The sequence below is a fragment of the Podarcis tiliguerta genome, assembly GCF_965153285.1.
Source record: "Podarcis tiliguerta genome assembly, chromosome: 2".
Lineage (NCBI taxonomy): Eukaryota > Metazoa > Chordata > Lepidosauria > Squamata > Lacertidae > Podarcis > Podarcis tiliguerta.
Genome location: NC_139535.1, coordinates 33,258,209 through 33,283,310, shown reverse-complemented (window position 1 = coordinate 33,283,310; position 25,102 = coordinate 33,258,209). Strand labels below are relative to the sequence as shown.

General features: G+C 42.3%; 1 protein-coding gene across 8 annotated transcripts in view; it reads right to left on the bottom strand.

Annotated features, from left to right (window-relative positions):
- Window positions 1-25,102, bottom strand: part of ITPR1 (inositol 1,4,5-trisphosphate receptor type 1) — a 209,085-nt gene that overhangs the window by 163,352 nt on the left and 20,631 nt on the right. For all 8 annotated transcript variants that reach the window (XM_083424530.1, XM_083424535.1, XM_083424528.1 and 5 more), the window contains 2 exons: window positions 22,046-22,153; window positions 12,376-12,446 (listed from right to left, as the gene is read on the bottom strand). In XM_083424530.1, coding sequence (XP_083280656.1) covers window positions 12,376-12,446; window positions 22,046-22,137 — 163 coding nt within the window. In that variant the 5' untranslated portion in view covers window positions 22,138-22,153. The remainder of the gene's footprint in view (window positions 1-12,375; window positions 12,447-22,045; window positions 22,154-25,102) is intronic.

The following is a 25,102-nucleotide window of genomic DNA, read 5'->3' as shown; positions in this document are numbered from 1 at the left end:
AGGTAAGTCAACAGCGACATTTGCCTTCCCCTCACTCCAACAGCTACTCCTGTCCCACAGCCCAAGCAGAAAGATTTGCTCTGCAAACTCTCCATTACAGTACTTGCAGAGAACTTGGGAGAAATAGATTTTGCTCTCCCTTCAGTAGAAGCCCAATGTGAAGCCTAAGGAAACACCTCTCCCTTTCCTTGAGTTCTTGGCACATGCCACAACACTCGGGGGGGGGGGGAGGTGGCAATTAAGAGCCAACACAAAAGCCAAGCCAAAGATACATGGCCCTTTGTTCATAGAACTATGGAGCCACTGGTTTCTATTTATGAACTCTCATAATTTCAGAGAACTGACTCGAATTTGCAACAATTGCTTTATCAAATGTTTGTCCGCTGGATGAACGGTTTTGCTTATTTAACACATAGCAGTAACTCCTCGCAGCAGAGAAAAGAGAAAACAGCCTCAATAAATTGCTTTGTGTCGGTTACTGCAGTCAACATGCAATGCAAGGAGCTTTGGCATGTAAAATCAGAGGCGAGTGAAGCAACCATCAGGACATGCCCAAAGTGTTGGCAAGTAAAATCCACCACTGGACCACTTGGTGATGCACTATATTCCTTAACTATTAAGGATGATTAAGTAAGTTCTGAAAGTTCTATTTTTCCCCAGGCTGAAATCCACCAGTAAGTCACAATAGATGGGGTATAGATGCTCTGCAACCGAAGCATACCTAATGTTTGTATAAAAGCTGTTTATCTTTGAAGACACAACATTCGTTCTGTGGTTTGCTATGCTGTTAGTGAAAACTATAAATTCACCTCCAGAGCTTACGCACTGAATACAGGGAAAGTCTCCAGCACAGACGAACTGGACAGGCAGGTTTTCATAGCTTGCATAACAAAATGACTGAAACCAGCATACTCAAGGACAGAAGTCAAGGACTGGATGGTTTTGCTATACAGATATAATTACAGTTGCACAAGCAGGTGTACTGAAACTGTAGAGAGAAAGAGAGAAGACAAAGAGGAAAAGCCGAACAACACTGACAGCAGGAAGTCAATGGCCTTTTAATCTGAGGGGAAGGTCATTGCTTTGTTCGTTGTTATAGTATTTTTGTGTTTTTATATTGTAAACCACCCTGCAATCATCAGATGAAGGCCAGTATAGAAAATTTAAAAATAAATAAATAATTGTTGAATGCAGCAGGTAGTGATGCCATTGGTTTCACTTAGTGTAATAATGTATTAAGTGGTGAGAGTATCAGGCCATGAATGCTTACTCAGTGTAGTACAGAGGAGGGGTCATAAAGAGAACAGAATTGCTGAGCCTGCCATCATTTGCACTGTACTTGTACAAACTGATAAAACTTCTCACACATACATGCATTCCTTCCCTACATTTTGTTCATGGTTTTCCCCTTACCTAAAAAAAGGAAATATACTAAAACATTTGGATATATTGTTGTAAAAGCTGAACATATATGCATCATGAAAACAGATAGCAAGGATGCAATCTAGTCATACTTTGTATGAATTCATATTTCAGGAACTAACAGTCCTACTAGGAACAGGATATGCATACACGTATATGGAAGGATTACTTGGCCTTAATGATTTTCAAACAGCCCTGTCTCCTCTTTCAAAAGTGCTTATTTGAGAGAGGAAAGGAAATACTGCTTTTTAAAAATAAAACAAAGCTAAGTAAGTATAGTGTTATGTTGTCTGCCATAGGCATGCTGAGAACTGAACATTCTGTACACAACCATGTGTTTTGTCAGTTGTTTATTATTTTATTTTATTTTATTTGTTTTGGTATGTTACAATCTCAGCTGGAAGGAACATCAGGGAACCAACCTTGAAAATGTCAATTTGTTGTGTTCTGAATATCCATAATTCAGAAAGCTAAAGGTGGGCAACCTGTGTACACCAAATTTGTGCAGGATTCTGGATTTATAATCCCTGAAATTGTAGGCTGCAATCCTAACCTTGGGAGTAAGCTCATTAAATAGAACTCCTGAAGAAGAAGAAGAAGAAGAAGAAGAAGAAGAAGAGGAGGAGGAGGAGGAGGAGTTTGGATTTGATATCCTGCTTTATCACTACCCTAAGGAGTCTCAAAGCGGCTAACAATCTCCTTTCCCTTCCTCCCCCACAACAAACACTCTGTGAGGTGAGTGAGGCTGAGAGACTTCAAAGAAGTGTGACTAGCCCAAGGTCACCCAGCAGCTGCATGTGGAGGAGCGGCGACGCGAACCCGGTTCACCAGATTACGAGTCTACCGCTCTTAACCACTACACCACGGTGGCTCTCTCCTGAGTTGATATGACTAGGATTGGCCTACACAGATGTATTAACAATATACAGTTCTACTTTGGTTTTCGAACAGCTTAGTTCCCAAACGTTTTGGCTTGCGAACGTCGAAACCCAGAAGTGACTGTCCCAGTTTGTGAACTATTTTTGGAAGGCAAACGTCCAATGGGGCTTCCGTGGCTTCTGATTGGCTATAGGAGCTTCCTGAAGGCAACCAGAAACTGCAATTTGGTTTTCAAACATTTTAGAAGTCAAACGTACTTCCGGAACGGATTCCATTCAACTTCCAAGGTACGACTGTACCGTCCTATCAGCAGAAGGATTTCCCCATTTGTGCATCAGGACTTTTCCTCCTCTCTGGGCATATACTAAGGTTACCAGATTTTTTCCAATGAATGCGGGGACACTTTTCACCTTCCTACTAAATAGATGGATTTTGTCAGGGGACTGATTTGTAAATCCGGGGACTGTCCCCGCAAAACAGGGATGTCTGGTAACCTTAGCATATACCCTGACCCCTTCCCAAATCAGCTCCAGAGGGCTGGGGAAATATTTACAACAGATTTGGGGGGCATGCAGGAGGAAGCAGGGAATGTTCCATTGCTCAAGCAGAAATCCTTAGCGCTACACTGGATTCTACCGTTAGTCTTTCAGGGAAGATACTCAGACCACCTGAACATTATTTTCACAGTCACACTTCATTATGCACTTTTAATGGCTTTTATGAAGCTATAAGTGAGGCTAAGCCGTCCTGAGCTCAACTCCCCATAGATCCAAAGTATTTCAGTCCCATGGCATATTGTAACCAAGTATAATATTTCATTAAATATCTTGCTCATACCAGCTTATTAAGTAGGGAACACACTAATTTTAGAAAACTGATTATCTAGTTCTTTCTAACATAGTGTTACTGCAGTTAAGGTCAGATTTTACACAGCAGCTATGGCAACAAATCTGCAATATGCCTTTGTCTACAACACTGGAGCAAGATTTATTTGCCGGAGTGTTCTACTTTATAGCTAACTCAGCCTTTTGGCATGGTTGCCCTCAGCCCTACCCAAAACATTATGTGCTTCTTTGCAAAAGTGAAGAAGGTTGGAGGGGGAGGGAGGAGTTAAATAAGCTCCTTAAATACACACTCACCAATTTTGAACTGGCTACCACTGGTATTCATTGTTTCCCAGTTATTTAGAGGCAGATCTTGTCAATGTCTCCCTTCAGGCTGCACAATGCCACCTTACAAGCATATTTCAAATCTACTCAGCAGGGGTCACAGCTAAAAGCAGTCATGAAGTAAACCGGGTAGCTTTTAGGCCCTGCAGCACAACTTGATTCACAAGGGTTCACTTAACCCTAATACTTAGGTAAGCATCATCGCATACGTGTTGCATGAAGGATGTCCCAGTTTTGATCCATGCTATCTCCAGCCAGAAGGACTTTCGAGAGCTGCTACAGATGCCAAGCTGGCCTGGTATATGGAATGACTCTATGTTCTTAATATGACACAGTGCTCTCCTTTGTTCTGCATCATCCTTCACACCCACATCACACATTGAAAGCAGCAGCATATTTAAAACATATTGCTTTCCCCCAAAGAATCCTTGGAACTTTGGTTTAAGGGTGCTGGGAATTATAGATCTGTGGAGGAGTTAAACTACATATCCCAGCCTTATTTGAGGGAAGCCATGATTGTCAAAGTGGTATAACTGTGTCCTAAATGTATGGCACTGATGTCACCATTATCAGCCCCCTATCATAGCAAGCCATGCAAGCTATTTAAAAGGCAAAATGGAACAATCCCACATATACTACTCCCTGAACACTTTCAATTATTTTTTTATTCTACTTACGTTTGGAAACTATAGTTTTTTCATTCCTATTGTTTGAATATATCTCACTTTCATTTAAGAATAGAAATCAGCTGCTTACAAGGGCTAAAATGTTCAGTCATTCAAAATCATACTGTGTACGCTGCTTCGGCAAACCGCAGCAGTCCAGACACACCAAGTAACATATTTGCCTTTTTTTCTTTCAATTTGGGGAGATTTAGATGTTCAGAAATGCCAAATTAAACCTCCCATCTCTATGCTGCTCCCTAGGCTTCAATTTTATCACATTTGCTGCTGTCATCTCTGCTGCAGCTTGTATTTCAGAGTAACAAACGTGCAGTACCTTTGCAGTTTATTTCCATATTGGAGAAAAAGGAACCATTAAAAAGGAACTTAAATGCTTATTGCCACATTGATGTCTAACATTTGTGGCCCTCCAGATGTCCTTGGACTCCATCTCCCATTGGCCCCAGCCCAAATGACCAATGGTCAAGGATGAGGAGAGTAGGAGGCCAACAGCTAGAGGACCAGATGTTTCTCATCCTGCTTTAAAAATTGTGCTTTGTGTATGCATGTTGAATATTTGGAGAGGGCAGCAGCAAGAATAAATAAATATATACAATATGGTGGATATGTCGCCCTTCCTTCTCATAAGTCTAGAAAGAAACGAACTTCAAGGAAGATGTTCAATTCCCACAAAGTTGTAATCTGAGGGAATGCAGCCCCAATTCATGCGGCACACTAAGCTCACTGAAGGCAGATGAAACAGAAGAAGAGGAAAGCTCCAGCCTCTAACATTATTAACATCAAAGTAAACATCAGCAAGGTCAGGCCTAAGCTGAAAATTTGTTATTGGATATGCACAAGACATTTGATTTGATTTTGTTTTCTTAAGTCCTATATCTCCATGCATTGCACTCTTCCTCCAAGGAGCTCTACCTACATTTCTCAAGTGGCTTCCTTGAAGGTAGGTTACAGGAAGTGCACTTCAGTACAGGAACTGCATCATGTCCCTCCAGGCCATTCTCTCAGCCTAACATTAGCATCACCATGACACCACCCAAGAAGAAGTTCATAACACTTCAGAAACTTCCCATGTGGTCAGACAAGAAAGCATCAATCTACCCAAGTTTCTGGAAACGCATCATAAAAATATGAATAGGGTTGAACTGAAAAGTCAGAGATTCAAAAATTTAGTATGCAAAGCAACCCATGGTTTCAAAATGATAACTTTCCCCCTCTTCCTTTCAAAAACTAGCAGAGGGGCTCAAACATGTTGAAAATGGAATCAAAGTACAGTATAATCTGAACTGCTATGTTTAAAGATACATTAAATACTTGTAGAGGCCACAAACTTGCACCATAATAGTTTATGGAATGTTTTAGCAAACAATGCTTAAGCCTTTGCAAAAAAATACCTACCAGAGATCTAACCTTGTAATGAGTCTAGACCTATTGGGATTCCGACAGTTATAAAGTCCTGTTTTGCCCTGAATGAGCCAGAAATGCAAACATGTTATCCACAGAAGCCTATTACATATAAGCCCAAGAGTCATTTTGATATCTAAGGGGATTTTGTCAGTCGGCTAGACTAGCATCTGAGTCAGAGAGCAGCCTAATATGGAGATAACTCTGGTCCTCTAACTTGGACCTAGAGCATACACTGCACTCCTATAGTAGCCAGTGACATCATTCACAAGTCTCCAGTTTCATCTAGAAGGCTACAAGTTGGTTAACCAATTGTCAGTGCCACACAGAATGTGTTGTGGCCTACTATGATTGCGATGTAACTGCCCTAGAGATGGTGGTGATGAGACAAATCACATCATGTCTCAAACTGGGGAAATTGTAGGGAGTGCTTGAAATTTCGCTGTGTAATCATTTCAAGGTTCCCTGACGTCACAGTGATCTTGGTGATCTTGGGGCAGAAGAAATGAGAAGCAAACTTGTCGCTCCCTTAGCTTGCCAAATAATCGCCCAGCAGCCAATGTTGCTATATTCACCCATGGCCTTCAAAGTACATAGCAACATGAATCAGATACTAGCCCCACAAAGATAAAAACTGCCAAGCATGTTTAAAATGGTCACAGTACAGAATACTGAGAAGTCAGGAGTATGCAACTATAGCCTCTGAGGTCAATCAGCAAGTCTGCTGGAAAAACCTATAGACTTCTGTGTTCATTGTCCAATTTGTAGCAGGAAATCTGTGTGTGTGTGTCTGTGTGTGTGTGTGTGCTAAACTTTTGACATGGCCCTAAACTTCTTTTAATTTCATAATCTAGTAAACTGTGCATGATGCACAAAGCTAAGCAGAACTTTTCCATGCTATCTAGTATTTTGACACCTCTCCAAAATATGTATTTATTTATTTTTTGGTTTAGACACTCAGCAGTAGTTATACCCTGCTAAGCAGGCATTATTTAAAACAAAAACAAAAAACAAAACTGCGTGATACCAGTATTTGGAAACCTCAGCAAACATGGTATGGTTTGGTGTCAAAAGGCCAAAACAGAATTGAAAACTACTTGCCGTAAGTTTCACTATGAGGATTTCCCTCATTATATACATTTCATGGACTCCATCCTTCCAACAGCATGCTTTAAAAAATGTGTCACTTAGCAACATAAGGCGCAAGTGACTCTAAATCAACAGTACTAAGCACAAGTTCATAGAAAGAGTTTCGGTAAGTCAGACTATGTGATGAACATTTCTGTCACAATAGATCTCCAAGGGAGAAAGAAATGGTTTACTTATGGAATTAACCATTAGATACAGAGAGCCATGCGGTCATGTTACTGAACTAAAGGGAAGCACCACAAATAAATTACCAGCTTCTGAAGGTCTCATCACCCTAGATCCCTATCACAACTGAAGAAAGCTGTTAACATTCCAGCACAAAGATGCTCTGCGACATTCTTCCTGGACAGCTGATGGCAACAGCTCTCCACAAGCCTTGAGGAAATAATGCCAACTCCCACTCACAACCAGGTGGTTCCATGCTGCTAGAAACACCTTGCAGAATGGTCCACAAAGTGCTTAGATCATCCTTTTAAGACACCAAAATACTGCCATACTTTAGGGCTGCAAACTAGACTGAAGGTGGTTTGGAAATTTTGGTTCCAAGTGTGCTCATGTTTCAGAATGTTAAGATACTAAGGAGTTTAGAGGGAACCAGATCGAGCAAGGTGTGATTTTAGTAGGAAAATTGTGGGAAAATCCGTCATAATCAGTTGGAACATATGCCCAAGTCTCACAGCCAGGGATGTGGCAGTTACAAGGTGAGGTTTACCCATAAATTCTGCAAGTTAATATATTCATGAATGCAGAACTCCTACATTACGGAACCGCAAGCTACTGCAGCTTAAGAATAGCTGAACAGGTTTTTTAGGGTTTTTTAAAGGAAACAACGACCTGGCTTGCTCGTGATGCATGGTTTAGTATGGAGGAGCAAATCTGTGGGTTCCTAGAGAAAAAAAATGACAATGGGCAATGTACATCTGCCCAGGTCCTGCTCCTGCTGCACCACCCAAGGCTAATCCATGGTTTGGCTCAGCATTATACCTGGGCTCATGGTTTGCTTCACTTCTGAGAAACCACAAGTTGTAACCAAGGTTTGTGCTTGTTTTATTGCTCATGGTTTGTCTACAGCAAGACCAGGATTCAGATGAACTGCTAAGCCCCAGGTAGCATGATAGCTCAAGCAGCAGCAGGAGGATCAGTGGGGGAATGCAGTGGCCAAGAGCTTCTCTCTGAGAACCTGCTCTTTCACACTAAACTGTGGTTTGGCTTCACATTACGTGCTACCTGCGAAACAGGCTTAAACTCACAATTTTGCCTTGTGTTTGTCAAGAGTTCTGAAAGCTAGAGGGGAGGCAAATGAAATAAGCTTATTCCACATGTTATTTAAAATACACAAATAGTTAAATATGCCACTGTAAAGGTTACCATTGCAATCCATTGCAAAATTACCCAAGAGTAAGTCAAAAATGATTTATTTGTTTATTTTATTTATTTATTTATTTATTTATTTTCTATACCACCCTATACCTGGAGGTCTCAGGGCGGTTCACATAAAATATCAAATACATAAAATCAAAACATAAACAACAACCCAATTAAAAATCCCAAAAAGAGCCAGCATTTTAAAAAGTGCATAGGATGTAGATCAAGTCAGACGAAGGCCTGGTTAAAAAGGAATTCAAAGGAACTTAAGTAGGCATAACAACAGGCTGTAAAAGGCACCAAACTCAGCAAACCTGGGCTGCAATCCAATACACAATTATCCAAGAATAAGTCCCAGTGAACTCACCTGGGCTTACTTTTGAGAGGACAAGTACAGGATTGTGTTGTTATTATGGCAGAGACAAAAGCCTGATCAGGATCCTACTAGTATGATATAGTGGTAAGCACTGGACCAGAATCTTGGATTCCAGGGTTCAAGTTCGTCCTCAGCCATGAAACCTGTTGGGTGACCTTGAAGCAGTCACTGCCTCTCAGCCAAACTTATATCTCAGAGGGTTTTTGTGAGGAAGAAATGGAAAGAAAAGAACCATGCACAGCATATTGAGTTCCTTGAAGGAATGGTGGAATTAAAAATGTAATAAATCAGAAACCTCCTGCTGCAGTGAGTATGTCCGCCATTAAGGTTGCGGAAACACAGCCAGCTCCTGTAGAATTGAACAATATGTAGAACAGAGTTGCCAGCAACAGAGAGCCCTCATGCAAAATACCTGCATAGAATTAACCCTAGTGGTGGCAGGAATGGGCAAATTTGTCAACTTCACTTTCTTTTTTCAAGGGGTTATATAAATCAACAGTAGCTAAAAAGAAATAAAACGCTGAGAAGTGTACAATGAAGGTGCCTGCCTGATATCAATAGGCAGTGAGTTCTAAACTATGTACGCTTCCACATTAAAAGATCAATTTATTACAAGTGCAGATTAAGTATGATGTACTATACTTGTAAAAGGGAAGCGGGTGGCGCTGTGGGTTAAACCACAGAGTCTAGGACTTGCCAATCAGAAGGTCGGCAGTTCAAATCCCCGTGACGGGGTGAGCTCCCATTGCTCGGTCCCTGCTTCTGCCAACCTAGCAGTTCAAAAGCACATCAAAGTGCAAGTAGATAAATAGATACTGCTCAGGCGGGAAGGTAAACGGCATTTAGAGTAGAGAACAGCATTGCAAAATCCGGAGAAGTACAAATACCAATAGATGGCTGTGTCGTCATATTTCAGACGGTGAAAATTAGGTAAGTTTGCCTTTAAATGCAAACTGAACTGAATTTCTCTCTTATCTCTAATTTTTGGATAAATTATCATAACCAAAAGGAAAGCAGGATTGAACAGATATCATAAAATTCCCTCTTAAACCATCTCACATTTCAACCAATTTCCTGATTTGATAAAATACAAATTCTTAACACAATAATTTAAGATCCACATGAACAAGAAGTCATCATGGAGACAAAAGGAGCCTTCCAAGTCTTATTCTGTCAGGGAAGAAACTCAACAACCACTCATTTTCATATCCCAAACAGACTCATGGGTAATTACAAAGGTGTCGTGGCTGAATCTGCGGCAACAGTATGCTAGTCAAGCAGTACGCTGCTGAAACACACACACGCATGACAGCGCAGATAAAAAGCAATGCCAGCGTCTTTGGAATAATTCTGAACTGCTGAAAGCAATGTAGATAATAAAGGGACCATCTTTGCCTCCCTCCGACTCATCTTAAGAAATGAGACTAGAGTGTGGGACTCTACATTTTATGCAGTAGCATGCAAGTGTTAGCATGTTTCTTTTAACAAAGACATGAAGCTCGAACAACATGCCTGCAACTGGGAATCCTAATTTGACTGTAGCTGCCCAATACTTGTTCATAGGTCATGGGAAGCAACAATGAACCCCACTACCTTTTTACAGTGAAAACTGCTTATAATGAAGGATAAAGAGAGCCAGTGTGGTGTAGTGGTTAAGAGCAGTAGTCACGTAATCTGGGTAACCGGGTTCGCGTCTCCGCTCCTCCACATGCAGCTGCTGGGTGACCTTGGGCCAGTCACAGTCTCTCAGCCCCACTCACCTCACAGAGTGTTTGTTGTGGGGGAGGAAGGGAAAGGAGAATGTTAGCCGCTTTGAGACTCCTTAAAGGGAGTGAAAGGCGGGATATCAAATCCAAACTCTTCTAAAGGTGTTGATTAGTTTTGCCAATGGAGTCAACTCTTTGCTCCAACCAGTGCCCCCAAAACACCACTTCACCATGCTAGGATGAAGCAATGACATCACTAGGGTCCACAGATTATCAATAATTACTTCCATTGTTGCCTCTTAGTAATCTATAGTGTTCTATATGTCATCAAAGCACTTATTCTCTTCGGACACATGAACACACACATGAAAATGTGAGAATATATGGGAATCAAATAGGCTTGGTGAGCTTTGGGTTCACATGGTCTTTCCTCCCATCTCCTTTTTTTCCCACAGCTATAAAGGGCAACTGTAGGCTTCCAGGGTTTTTTTTTTAACAAACCACAGCCCGCCATTCTGTTTGAATTAATGGAAGTGTGGCTTGTCCAAAAAGCCACAGTTTGAACCTGGTTTGCTCTCACCAAGTTTAACCCCCTCCTTCTCCAGTTTCAGATACAACGAGAACTGTTTGTGTAAAGTGGAAGTGAAAACTTCTCATTGTGCCCTTTGATGCGTGAAAGGAGGAGGGTGGAGTGGGGTGGGGGGTGGAAGAGAAGCACACAAACCCAAGACTTGGTGCAGCTTGTTCACATAGTAAGAAAGCACATGATATCTAGTTACATTTGAAGTGGGCACTGCAGAGTTCCCTACTGAGTAGACCTTGCATTTCCTCTAGCAATTACTAGGTATGTGTCCAAACCATTAGCTCTAAATCATAAACAATGCTTCATACAATACTACTACTACTACTACTACTACACAGAGGTAGTTTCTACATTATTATTCTTATTAGTAGCAGCAGCAGTAGCAGTAGTAGTAGTAGTAGTAGTAGTACACCCTCAGCTGGGATTAATAACCCAAGTACAGGTTGCTTGAAAACAAGATGTGAAGCGACTGTGTTATGCATGAAACAGCAATTCCACCATCCCACCACCCGCCCCCGGTGTATCTCACTATATGATGATCTTTTATTTCCATTTAGTCTGAAGCACCCCATTAAACATCCACCCACTCACACCTCCTTTAAGTACTCAAGTTCCATCAACACAACATTGGTTTAATTTTGTGTGGAACACATAATTCCACCACTGCAGTGCAACCAACTCAGTGCACACATAATTTTGTAGTAGGATGGTTAGTTGGTTGGGGGGAGGAATCTATCATACAAAGATGGTCGAAATAAAATGTGTTTCATCTAGGAATATAGGATAGAAATGCCTTACGGGACACTCCTTGGATGAGAATTTAACAGTTGTGTTAAATTCAGTTGTGTTAACAGTTGTGTTAAAAGAGGACTCTTATTCAAGAGTCCTCTTTTATAAACCAAAGACCAAAGTGTTTTGTCATTGAAAATCAAAGTCCAATGAGAATACCCAGCAGCATCACTAATTCAATTAATATCCCCATGGAGGATGATTGAATTCAGTCACTTCAAAGTGCCAGAAGGAGTAAATAAAACACATTAAAAAAACTATAACAAGATTTGCCTCAAAAAAGAAGACCAAGTGTTATATCTCCATTTTACTGTTGCTGTTTAAAAAGAACTAGATTAATTCCCGTGACAAAGCCCACCATTCGCAAAAATAAATAAAAAATCTAAAGGAGAAAGGTTGTAAGTTCACAACACACTGCTGAGATTAAGCCAAGAGTCATGTCTGAGTCAGTCAATGGTCTGCCAACCCATCTTTTTTTGCTTGTTTATTCAATCCTAGAATGAGTATTATCCTTCACACCTGGAGAAAAGCAAGTGAAACTACACAGACATCCTGTTAGTCACAAAGATGTCTTGTTGCACATTTTCAGATTTATGTGGGTTCTTAGAAGAGGTAAGTCAGTCTGCTAAAGTACAATCAAAACAAATGTGCAAGGCTGCTTCAGGGCAATACTCTTTGTATTGGCAACCAACACCAACTTTGGAGCCTCAACCCAAAAGACAAAACACCATTATATTGCGAACAAATAACCGAAACTATTGTTTCATGTGCGCAGCTGTTATTTTGGACAAGCTAGACCCAAGTACAAAGGAGTATCGTATCAACATTTCAGCAGATGGCTGAGAAATCTCACCTCTGAATTTTTTGGGAGGGTTGTTAAGGTCCCCTGTTTCTGGCTGTACAACACACCGGTCATCCACAAGTCTGAAAGAGAGAAAAAATGGAAAGCATTTAAAAGATTGTCAGAAAACTGCCCTAGCTTTCCATGGGATTGGGAACCCTGGGGGGGAATCAGCACTCCAATGATTTGTAGTCATGCAAATTCTGTTTAGACCTAATAGGTTAGAGGCAAGGACAATAGGCTCAAACCTACTCTTCATCACACCTACAGTGAACAAATGATTGCTGCATGAATAGGTTAACACCCTGGATTGCACCACACTAAATGTTGGGAAGCCTTATGCAGCAAAGAAGAATGAGCACAGCAGCAGCAGGTGGCAGGGTGGGGTGGCTGCACTCACTTGGCCTCTGGCTGATCACATCACTGCTGCTTATGCGGAAGGGGAAGAGAAGGCAGCCGTGAGTTTGGCATGGTGCAAATGAACTGGGGGAGCCAATTCAGCACCTGACCTTGCTGCCCCCCGTACCCTCTCTTACCTTACCTAGAGGTAAAGCATCAGCAACAAGGCTGACTGCTGCTGCACCACACCATCTGCTACTGGAGCATACTTTTATCCAAAAACTGAAGTCCCACAGAAGGCAGAGAACCAGTGAAATGAAAAAAATGGCCAATGAAGTTTAAAGGAAAGTTTATTTTTCACAAGATTTTGAGCTACACAGAATTGACTGTCCGTTTTACCATCTTCCTTAAAAAAATGTTGAACTAAAACCCAGTCACTGTTCAAAAGTCTCCTTTCTTCAAAGATCAGAGTGGAGTTCATTTTCTTCCTGCTGTGCAACACATAGATACCGCAAACCTTGTTAAGCAGAAAATAATAGTCTCAATAAAATGGGTTAAGTATATAAGTCAAAGTTTAATGTGGTCAATAAAGTGTTTGTTTGTTTGTTTGTTTGTTTGTGTGTGTGTGACTTTTCCATTTGATTAAACGTGCAGATTCATCTTCTGTTAAGTGGGGAAATGAGAGATCAGGTCCCTGATCCTTAGATGGATTGGAAAACAAAAACCAAAATATTCAGTATCAAAACTCCAGGTCATTTTTTACATCATAGGCATTGCTCATAAGTACATGGTAACATGTACCATCTTCAAGGTACACGGTACTGGTTTTAAGACACTGAGCTAGTCCAGCACACTTTATGAATAACTTTATGAATTCATTTCAAGATTCTGTGAGGCTGATGATGTACCCAAATAATTACTGTGCTCATTATGACCCTGAACAAAATTAAATTTTGTTCAGTGCCGTTTCTTGTGTCTCCTGCTCAGTGACAGGTAGGCTACCACCCAACAGATTTATGGCATGGGGGCGGGGAGAAAGATACGGATATTTGCTGTGTACTTCCTGGACCCAGGAAGACGCAGAGAAGTTGTAGTAAATGCAACAGTTTTATTGAAACTGGCCCAATGCAAACTGTAAATGTAGAGCAAGACCTGTTGTAATGTTTTATAGCTGCATACACAGACTCAGTTTGCCGAGAAATCCAGGCCAAGTAATTGCTAAAGCCTGTGGTGGAACTACTCTGATTCTCGCACATGGAAACTATCACAAAACATGAAATAAAGGTATTTGTGACTGACTTAAACATTACACCTTTCAGAATACAAATGTCCTTGTTTGCACAGAGATGTGAAATTGATACACAAGTAAGCATTTATCTGGATTACTTCAGATGAGAGAATACGGATGTCGTTTAGGACAGACACCATTTTAAAAGTCCTATTATATGGAAATTACTGGTCTCCAAATGAAAACTGAAGAAGGCAATGACTGATTTCTAAACAGCTTCAACAGACAGTTTAAAAGTGCTTTGTGTTTTCTTCACACGCTTGTAAGCTAGTGTGGTGCAGAGGTTGAGAAAGACTGACTAGAATGTGGAAACACATATTTGAAACACATCCTGGCTTATAAAAGCTAGCTGGGAAGGACTGGGCGATGGGCTTCGTGGGGTGGTGAATGCTTCCCTCCGTGAGGGAGCCTTCCCAGACCCACTGAAAGAGGCGGTTATTAAACCGCTCCTTAAAAAACCATCTTTAGATGCGGCCACGATGGCCAATTATCGCCCAGTCTCAAATCTTCCATTCCTGGGCAAGGTGATTGAGCGAGTGGTTGCTGAACAACTCCAGGCACGCCTGGAAGAAGCGGACCATTTGGATCCCTTCCAGTCGGGATTCAGGCCTCATCATGGGACTGAAACTGCCTTGGTCGCACTGGTTGATGATCTCCGGCGGGCTAGGGACAAAGGTGAGAGCTGTTTCCTAGTTCTGCTGGATCTCTCAGCGGCGTTTGATACCATCGACCATAACATCCTTCTGGACCGTCTTGAGGGGCTGGGAGCTGGGGGCACTGTCATACAGTGGTTCCGCTCCTTCCTCCTGGGCCGTGTTCAGAAAGTGGTGGTGGGGGATGAGTGTTCAGACCCCTGGGCTCTCACTTGTGGGGTGCCTCAGGGTTCTGTCCTCTCCCCCATGCTTTTCAACATTTACATGCAGCCACTGGGAGAGATCATCAGGAAGTTTGGGCTGGGTGTTCATCAGTATGCGGATGATACCCAGCTCTACCTCTCTTTTAAATCAGAACCAGTGAAGGCGGTGGAGGTCCTGTGTGAGTGTCTGGAGGCGGTTGGAGGATGGATGGCAGCTAACAGATTGAGGTTGAATCCTAACAAGACAGAAGTACTGTTTTTGGGGGACAGGAGGCAGGCAGGTGTGGAGGATTCCCTGGTCCTGAATGGGGTACCTGTGCCCCTGAAGGACCAGGTGCACAGCCTGGGAGTCATTTTGGACTCATAGCTGTCCATGGAGGCACAGGTCAAATCTGTATCCAGGGCAGCTGTTTACCAGCTCCATCTGGTACGTAGGCTGAGACCCTATCTGCCTGCAGACTGTCTCTGCTCTGGTGGTGCATGCTCTGGTTATCTCCCGCTTGGACTACTGCAATGCGCTCTATGTGGGGCTACCTTTGAAGGTGACCCGGAAACTACAACTAATCCAGAATGCGGCAGTTAGACTGGTGACTGGGAGCGGCCACCGAGACCATATAACACCGGTCTTGAAAGACCTACATTGGCTCCCAGTACGTTTCCGAGCACAATTCAAAGTGTTGGTGCTGACCTTTAAAGCCCTAAACAGCCTCGGTCCAGTATATCTGAAGGAACGTCTCCACCCCCATCATTCTGCCCGGACACTGAGGTCCAGCTCCGAGGGCCTTCTGCCGGTTTCCTCACTGCGAGAGGCCAAGTTACAGGGAACCAGGCAGAGGGCCTTCTCGGTAGCGGCGCCTGCCCTGTGGAACGCCCTCCCATCAGATGTCAAAGCGATAAACAACTACCTGACATTCAGAAGACATCTGAAGGCAGCCCTGTTCAGGGAAGTTTTTAATATGTGACATTTTAGTGTATTTTTCATCTTTGTTGGAAGCCAGCCAGATGGGCGGGGTACAAATAATAAATTATTGTTGTTGTTGTTATTTTAATTCAATTAATTTAAATGTTATGAACCCATGGTAAAGTGCATGCCACAGTAGAGAGAGAGGTAGGAATTAATAATTGTAGAAAAGTCCACCTGCCTCCTAAAGACAGGTTTAGAAGGAGAGCTCCTAGTTGTTGTTTGTGGACTCAGTTACTAGTCTCTGGGTCTTCATTGTGATTTATGTTAAAATAAACAGTTTAAGTTTATTAAAGTTTAGTAAGTAGCTCTGAACTACACCAATACTGACACCCTTAAGTCTATCCTTTCAGAAGGAAAGGTTATCCCAAAAAATATGGAAGAAATAAATCTGAACTTGGGTGTAGAAGACAGCTCCCTGAGTGGCCACTTCCACCTCCAAGAGTTACCACAGGGGCTTCTGTGGGATCATCTTGCCCAGAGGAAAGTAAAAGAGGCAATGGCAGCTACTTCTCAACAGCTGTCTTCTCCATTTCAGTATAACACTTTTCACTGCTTTTCATTTTGGCAAAAAGGAAGGTGCCACTATTCAGACATTGATAAAAATGCCACAGGTGCTAGCACAAAATGGCCGCCATAGGCAGCAAAATAAGAGGCAAGGGTACTCCATACTTGTGAGTAGTGCCACAAAAAAGCCCTGTTATTTAAAACCCACTCCCACCACTGCTTATTGTTATCATAAACAGCTTTGTGAGGTCTGCCTGAGAAGTGGTGTATTAATTGCCTTACATTTTTAACAAGTGGAAGTTACTGCCACAAACAAAAAAAGTGTGAGTCCTGTCCATGGAAACCCCCATGGGCTTGTGCAAGGGGGCTATTCCCCCTTGAATTTGGCTTCTTCTAACCCCCAACCCTGCCCCGAACAGTGCAAGGGAAGAGGAGAGGGGAGATAATTCCATCCGGCAAGCTGCAATGCTAGCCCAAATGGAACAATTACCTCAGCGTGACGCTGAATTCCTTCCAATATTTTCCTATCCAAGTCTTGCTTGCATGAGAGATGTTTACAGTCAACCAAGTGACATTCAAGTGGCTAAAAGCTTCCCTCGATCTTTAGAGACTCTGTGTAACTCTTCTCACACATATAGTCAAAGTTCAACATATAGTTCAACCAGCTCCCAATCTGAAATGCCATCATTTCAGCCGCTCTCCTTGGCTAGAAGCAGATACAGATTTGACCAGTGGCTGCTTACACAGCCATCAACCATCTTGCACTAGAGCTATTATGCTCCCCCCCCCCCTTCATTTGTATATCATCTTTCCCCCAAGGAGCTCAAGCTGGTTGCAGAGTTCTTCCCCCTCCGTTTTCATCCCTCCCCCTGCATTTCTTCTACACAACAACCTTGTGAAGTAAATTTAGGATGAAAAATATAGTGAATGACCCAGTGAGTTCTGCAGCTGAGTGGAATCTGAGCGCAGGTCTCCCCAGTTGTAGACCAACATGGTAGCTTTTAACAACTACACCACACACTCTAACAACGGCTCACATTACCAAACTAACTTAGCAAAAGGAATAATTGACCCTGTTTTACTTTGACCCCAGAAGCTGATGAGCTGGTTGTCACCTGCAGAATTTCTTTCCCTCTAATTATTATGTTTGCAGTAATAAAATGGACTTTGGTGATCAATAAATGACAGCGTATCTCTTGATTTACTGCAGTTTAAAGAGGCATTGCAAAGTATAAAACAAAAAGAGATACATTTGTAGCAGTCAGCCAGGTGTTTTCATTAGACTATTAAAGCACAAGGAATATTTGACAGCCTCTCTCTCTGGAGAAGGCGTTCCGCGGTTATAAAATAGTGTATCAACTTTGTAAAAATGAGCAGAGCATCCATAAAGTCTCATATTCCATATGCCAGTCTGAATAAAATTGCCTTAGCCTGATGGACTACAGCAAAAGACGTTTATTTATTTTTAAGACCTCTTTGGAAATGCTTTCCACCAGAAAGAAGGTTCTGCTCTAAGTCCCCGCCTGTCTGACATGGAAGACAGAAAGTCCCCAGAGAGGGAGTATTTCAGACATACTTTGATGCAGAGAAACAGGAAAGGAAAGGAAACCACTATTATTGTACATCACGGTGCTCAAATCCATTCTCATCATCTATTGATAATCCTCTGACCTTCAGAAGGCACCTTCATGTGGTGGATCTGTGGACCAAGTACTGTAAAGAAAGTCTATTGTCTATCCAAGTGTTCCACTAGCCAAGGCAGGGATACTTCATGAAGACATTCTAATGGCAACTTTCAGGGTCTCAAAGTGATAGAGTTCAGCTGCAGATTTAGGAAGGCAGAAGATGAGGTGCCATCTTGGCCTTCTTCCCCTTCTAAATTTTTATTTTCCCAGCATGCTCTTCCAGTCTCAATAATTTTTCTTTTTTAGCAATGTGAAGCATAATAGAGATAAGATTCCAATAAAAACGCCCTTGGTTCGTGAGAAGAGTTAATAGGAAAAAATTACAATATATGCAGTGGTTTTATATACATATATTATATATGTAATTGTTTATATATCCTTTTGCCTGCTAAGTGCAATTAGAACCTATCTGGGAAAACCCTCCGAAATTAACAAGGGAAATATGGGAAGGAGCAGAGCAGCATATAAGAAAATTCTAAAGGTCAAAAAAGTAAGCTTTGTGAGAAGGCAGTGGCAAGAACTAGGATTGGCAGTAGCACAGAGAAGAGAGGACAAGTTTTGGCTTCTGGTGTCTCGGGTCATGAATGAATCAAGATCAACACTAGATGCCACTATATCAGCACAATATTGGGTGGATTACCACGTAAACTTTATGGAGAACAGACAGGGCATTCACTCGATGTTGAGGTGACCATTGGCCAGTTGGGTTTTCCTGAGTGGCAAGCAGTGACCCCTGTAGAGATAAAATCTCTAATAGAGAGTCTAAAACTAAAATAAATATATCCTTTTATTGTATTGTGAACAATTCCAAGTATGCACACTTAGGAGCACACTGTAAGCCACTTAAAGTGAAAATAACTCCACCAGGGAGGCATTCAACAACAATCTGTGTAGTCCATAGGAACGTTAGTTTCAGTGGCCATGTTTGCAGCAGTGAGCCAAATCATGACCTAGCACAAATGAGTAAACATGCTGGTTCTTAGGGAGGAGATCCCAGCCACTTTGCTCTTCCTTGTAGCTCAGCACAGCTTGCCACGCTTGAGCTTTCTCCTCCTTAACCACGACTTATACCCATGGTTTGTTCTTTGCTAATGATTGTGGTGAAGGAAGGGGGCACTTAACCACAATTTGATGACGTGTTAAGCCAAACTTTGCCTTCGCTGCTGAGCTACACTGAGTTAATGGACTGGGAGGAGCCAAGCATTTTGGCTCTCTCTGCACCTGGTCAGCTCACCACTATGTGTAAACTAGGTACAGTGGTACCTTGAGTTAAGAACTTCGTTCTGGAGGTCCATTCTTAACCTGAAACTGTTCTTAACCTGAGACACCACCTTAGCTAATGGGGCCTGCCGCTGCCACCGTGCCGCCACCATGATTTCTGTTCTCATCCTGAAGCAAAGTTCTTAACCTGAGGTATTATTTCTGGGTTAGCGGAGTCTGTAACCTGAAGCATCTGTAACCTGAGGTACCACTGTAATGCCCTGAAGATATGTTGATACTGTCAGTTATTTTAAAAAACATATTTTTAATGGATTCTGTGGTCCAGTCGGTCACACGTCATAGAAATTCTGCTTAGGACTTGCAGTTATGACTTGCCCCCTTGACAAATGAAAAACAACCTTCCACCCTAGGGCTTTCATATGAGGGAAATAAATCCTATATGGCTCCCTCACAACTCCCCCCCCCTCTCTAAACTAAAGTTCAAAAGGAAGGAAAGAGTCCAACTCTCAGCCATAGTATTGCTTTAACAGGACTAACATATGCACTGAGACTATGAATAAGGCCATACTTGATCTTCATCCACAGCAGGGGATAAGGAGGATAAAAACACCCAATGCAATAGGGAACATTGCTTCTGTAACTTTAAAGCAAGAGGGAATATCAGCTAGACAGCTATTCACTGCTACAGCGCAATGACGTGAAAAGGTGAATGCTGAAATTCTCTGTTGCATCTGCCCTCCCACCTCCCCAGAAGTATCAAAGGATGGTGAAAGACTTGCTCAGGAAAGGGTAGGAGGAACTGAGTATCAAAGCAAGAAGCCACCCTAATTTTATGAAGTTCAAAAAAAGTCTTGCAAAAAGCATCCAGACAGCTAATTCTAGTAGCTGAAAGATTCACCTTGTTCCAAAAATAGATCATAGGCAAGGGAGCATTATTCCAGGCAAACAGATGATCAAAACAAAGATTACACAGCTTGCTTAGTGTTCAAAAGGCAATTAGGTATATTACAAACTAGGAACCAAAGCCATTGGAGCACTGTATTTAGAAAAACAGAAGCAAGGCTGTGATTAAGCTTCAAGTCATCATCTCACAGGAATATTAAGCAGGATTCAGCTTCAGAGAAATATTTACTTGAACAAAATATCATTACTGTGTTTAGCTATATTCAGTTCCCATTGTTCTTGAGCTCTTAACATGTAAACCCTTGCACAGTTGCTCCGACAGGGTGTTCTGGTGGTTAATGGCCAACTCAAGACTTTGCTGCCCAAGGCAGAACAACAAATATAGTATCCAAGGCTGAGCAAGGTTGCAGTCACCAAAACAGAACGTCTAGTTGCCACTTTGGGGGGCAAGATGTCTATAAAGTCTTCTTTTTTCGAATGACTGTCAGACTGTGATTGATTCTCAGTTAAACATCCAACTAGTTCAGATGAAACCTTGAGCTACGAATAGAACTTTGAGAATTTAAAGAAAAACAATAAGTTTACCCAGGGAAGTACACATATACATTGGCCTATTCCGACCTCTTTTTCTTAATGGTGACTGCTCCTGCTCAGGCTGCACAGAAAAGGCATTTTGGTTAGAATCATAGAATCACAGAGTTGGAAGAGACCACAAGGGCCATCGAGTCCAACCCCCTGCCAAGCAGGAAACACCATCAGAGCACTCCTGACATATGGTTCTCAAGCCTCTGCTTAAAGACCTCCAAAGAAGGAGACTCCGCCACGCTCCTTAGCAGCAAATTCCACTGTCGAACAGCTCTTACTGTCAGGAACTTACTGTCAGCTCTTACTGGTTGCAGAAATTCATTCTGATTGTGCAGATAAAATATAACTGATAGAATTCTACCGGTGGTGGGGGGAGGGGGGTATTAGTGTGTTAAAACAGTCCAGGTCCTATGCTTCCCAGATGGTGGAGATGTCAGGCGCCAGGCATCTTCACTTGGTCGAAAGCCAGGTATATACTCTGACTGTACTGGACATCTGCTTCTAGAACTTCACACTGGGATCCTCAAAACACACAAATTAATTCTGCTGAGGAGGAGGAGGAGAGAAGCCCTGGCCAGAAAGCTTAAACTTATGCCATTCCATAGGAAAAAAAGAAAAGAAAATACACCAAAGCACTTCTTCCACATATGAATTAATTATACAGGTTGGTAGGTGTGGGGAGAGAATCATATTTAACAATGCACAACCTTTTTCATCAACTTTCCTGGCTTTACTTACTCAGAGGACTCAACATTTAGTGCAGGGGAGGGGAACTTCAGGCCTGAAGGCCAAATGTGGCCCTCTAGACCTCTCTAAGTGGCCCTTGAGTCTATCTCTCCATGTCCTCTTTGAGTGCTTCTGCCCAGATAGAATTAGCAGGATATGCTAATTTAAACACTGATGTCTTCAAAACATAGCTTTATTCTTGTTTATTTAATCATGATCCACCTTTCATCAAAAATTGGAGTCCAGGGCAGCAAACATAGTGTTATTCTCTCTTTGGATTCCGCTGCCAGTTCCTCATCTAGATAGTAAACCGCAGAGCTCCGGGCTTCAATATTCTGCCCTGAGCAACAAAATGAAGATGATGAAGCTGCTGCAGTTGTTGTTTTTTTTAATCTATCTTAAGTGAAATGTTTAGATTCTGCTGAAGCAGATTCACTCACCTGGGGAACTTCTTATCCCAAGGATTTATAGCTGCAGGGAAGGAAAGAGACACCCAGCGCTGTTAAACACATGGCGATGACAGTGTTGGCTTCTAGACAACCATGCCTATTTTTCCTCCACTGCCAGCTCATTAAATACACCCTGCAGCACCTGAAAAATGGCTCACTTACCCCAGCGTGCTGATAAATCCATTTGTTGATCCCTCTGCGTACAAAGAACATATGTCTCCAATATGCAGGAAACTTGACATTTTGTCGGACATCTCTGGCTTGTTGGCCCTAAGGGAGAGAAAACAAACTCATCATTATTTATTAGACATTTGCTCCATTATACTCTAAGGGCAGGCAATTAAAGTCAATGGAAGTTTTGCCACATATTTATTGTAACTACATATATTATTTTTATTATTATTATTGCATTCTCCGGAATACAAGCATCAAATATCTAAGCCTTACTGGCTTAAATTAATGAATGTGACTAAGTTAGGTCCATTACAGTTTATCTACCCTGGCTGAGTGCCACCTCTACAGATTAAACCATCACTATACCGCTTGACAAGGGGACGCGGGTGGCGCTGTGGGTTAAAGCCTGTGCCTAGGGCTTGCCGATCGAAAGGTTGGCGGTTCGAATCCCCGTGGTGGGGTGCGCTCCCATTGTTCGGTCCCAGCGCCTGCCAACCTAGCAGTTCGAAAGCACTCTCGGGTGCAAGTAGATAAATAGGGACCGCTTACTAGCGGGAAGGTAAACAGCGTTTCCGTGTATGGCTCTGGCTCGCCAGAGCAGCGATGTCACGCTGGCCACGTGACCCGGAAGTGTCTCCGGACAGCGCTGGCCCCCGGCCTCTTAAGTGAGATGGGCGCACAACCCTAGAGTCTGTCAAGACTGGCCCGTACGGGCAGGGGTACCTTTACCTTTACTTTATACCGCTTGCCACAAACTCAGTAACTCATGATCAAAACTAGACATTTAAACTTATTCATAATATATGCAATGCCCAGGTTTGAATTATAGCCTGCGGTTTAGGTACCTAAAACCTACTGTTGCTAGGGATTATCCAGAAGGAATTGAGTCGAATGATATATGTGGCTTTTTGTCCTCTCCTTTGTGAGTTAGGGAAGAGGCAAAGCTTAAGTGGTGGAATAGAAGGTCCCCGATTCAATCCCTGCCATCTCCAGTTAAAATAATCAGGTAGCAGTGATGGGAAAGGCCTCTGCTGGACATCCTGCAGGTAACTAGCCCAGATAAACCAATGGTTTGACTCGATATACTATCTCAATATGAGCTTTACCATAGTCTTCTAGAAATGTTGCTGGGCATCATCTTTTCCTACAAAAAATACTAATGCAAGGGAATCATCAGCTTATCACTGACGCTCAAAAACCCATGCAATATGAGAAAAATGCTGGGTTGACTGGACATCAGTTTCGAAATATTGTCCAGCACCACATTATTATTGCTCTCTGATTTCATGCAATGCAGCAGCTGAACTGACAGGCCCTCCAGTTCATTGCTTTCTCAAGAGTAGGTGAAAACAGCTCGCCAGCAAGTGTTAAACTCAGTGCCTCAATGAAGAAAAGCAAACCTAAATCTAGTTGTCCACAGACAATTCAACAGGTTGTGAAGTATATTATTTATTAATGGTGAGACTGCTAGGTGTAATTGTATAGCAAGCATAAAGGTCATAGTGCAGGGGTCAATGTATGAACAGTATGCCCACATTGGCAGGTCCAATCATACAGAGCTTTCTCAGCCAATCAGCAGCCTCACAAAAGGGTACTTGTCTGGAAATAACCCATTCAGTCATCTCCATTCGTGTGGTTGCACTATTCATACATGCAACTGCGTAGCATGGGATTGTGCAACTAGGAAGGAGCCCCCATGATACGGGGAACACTTGTAAAAGTTTGCCCCGGTTCCTCTCTCAGCAAGAAGTGCACACAAGGACAAACAAAAAACCAATGGAAATAGATAAATTATTAAACACAGCATTAGAGTTGCTTGGAAGCTAATCTAGTAGTATCCAATATTTTTATTGTAATGTAAACACAGCCTCTGATCTGCAAATACCAAATGGGGTTTTTTATTTTTGTTCTTTAAAAAAAGGTTTATGCCTTACTCCTACAGAGGAAATCATCAAATATACAGACACTTGGGAGTATAAAAACTGAAGCGAAAGAATGACAATTGTTTCTGAACTAAACCGCTCTGTGTGCTGTGTTTCATTAACAGTCACTTGGCTCTGCTTATTCATTTTTCACCCGCTGACCCTGCAGAGACCTGTGACTAATTAAAAATTTCAGGAACAAGCCAGCATGTTGTAGCTCTTAAGTGTGACCAAGTGCTCCACCACCAGTTCCCAACACCCACCCCTAATGACACGGCTCAAGTAGACATGCAAGCGTTGAGATTATTTCTCTTTTGGTGGAGAAATGGCTTCAACAGCAAGAAATGTGGCACTTATTGCAAAACACAGGCCAGACATCATAAGGGGGAGAACTATTCCCATTTCATTGAACATTAACTTGTTTACAGTGAAAGGTACAGATCAAGCATATTAAAGCCAACTGTGAGATCAGCCAAGGACAGCACTTGCAGCTCACACAAACACACCTGAGAGAGAGAGATTTCAAGCTGTTTAAGCTCATTTGGGCTAGTGTGGGTTTCTCTCTTTCGTCCTGAGGGCCTTTTTAGTGTAACAAACTTGAAAGAGTTTACAAGCAATTTGAATCTAACCTGTGATCTCTCAGAAGCCACGCTGAGAAGGGGAGGGGAGTCTACAACTCTGAACAACCCCAGCCAGCAAAGGCCAGTGTTTGGGATTATGGGAATTTTATTCCAAAATTTGGAGAACACCAGTTTAGAGAGGACTGCTGTAATCCATCAGTGCTGACTACTTTGACTGGCTAAGGACGTAATTTTACAAATTCTAATAGTACCGTATTGGCCTGAATATAAGCCTCACTTCTTTTTCCCAAATTCCGACTATGAAAAGTTAAAGTGCAGCTTAAATTCGTGGGTGGCGCTGTGGTCTAAACCACTGAGCCTCTTGGGCTTGTCGATCAGAAGGTCGGCAGTTCGAATCCCCATGATGGAGTGAGCTCCCGTTGCTCGGCCCCAGCTCCTGCCAACCTAGCAGTTCGAAAGCACACACAAAAAAAGTGCAAGTAGATAAATAGGTACCGCTTCAGCAGGAAGGTAAACGGCATTTCCGTGCGCTGCTCTGGTTT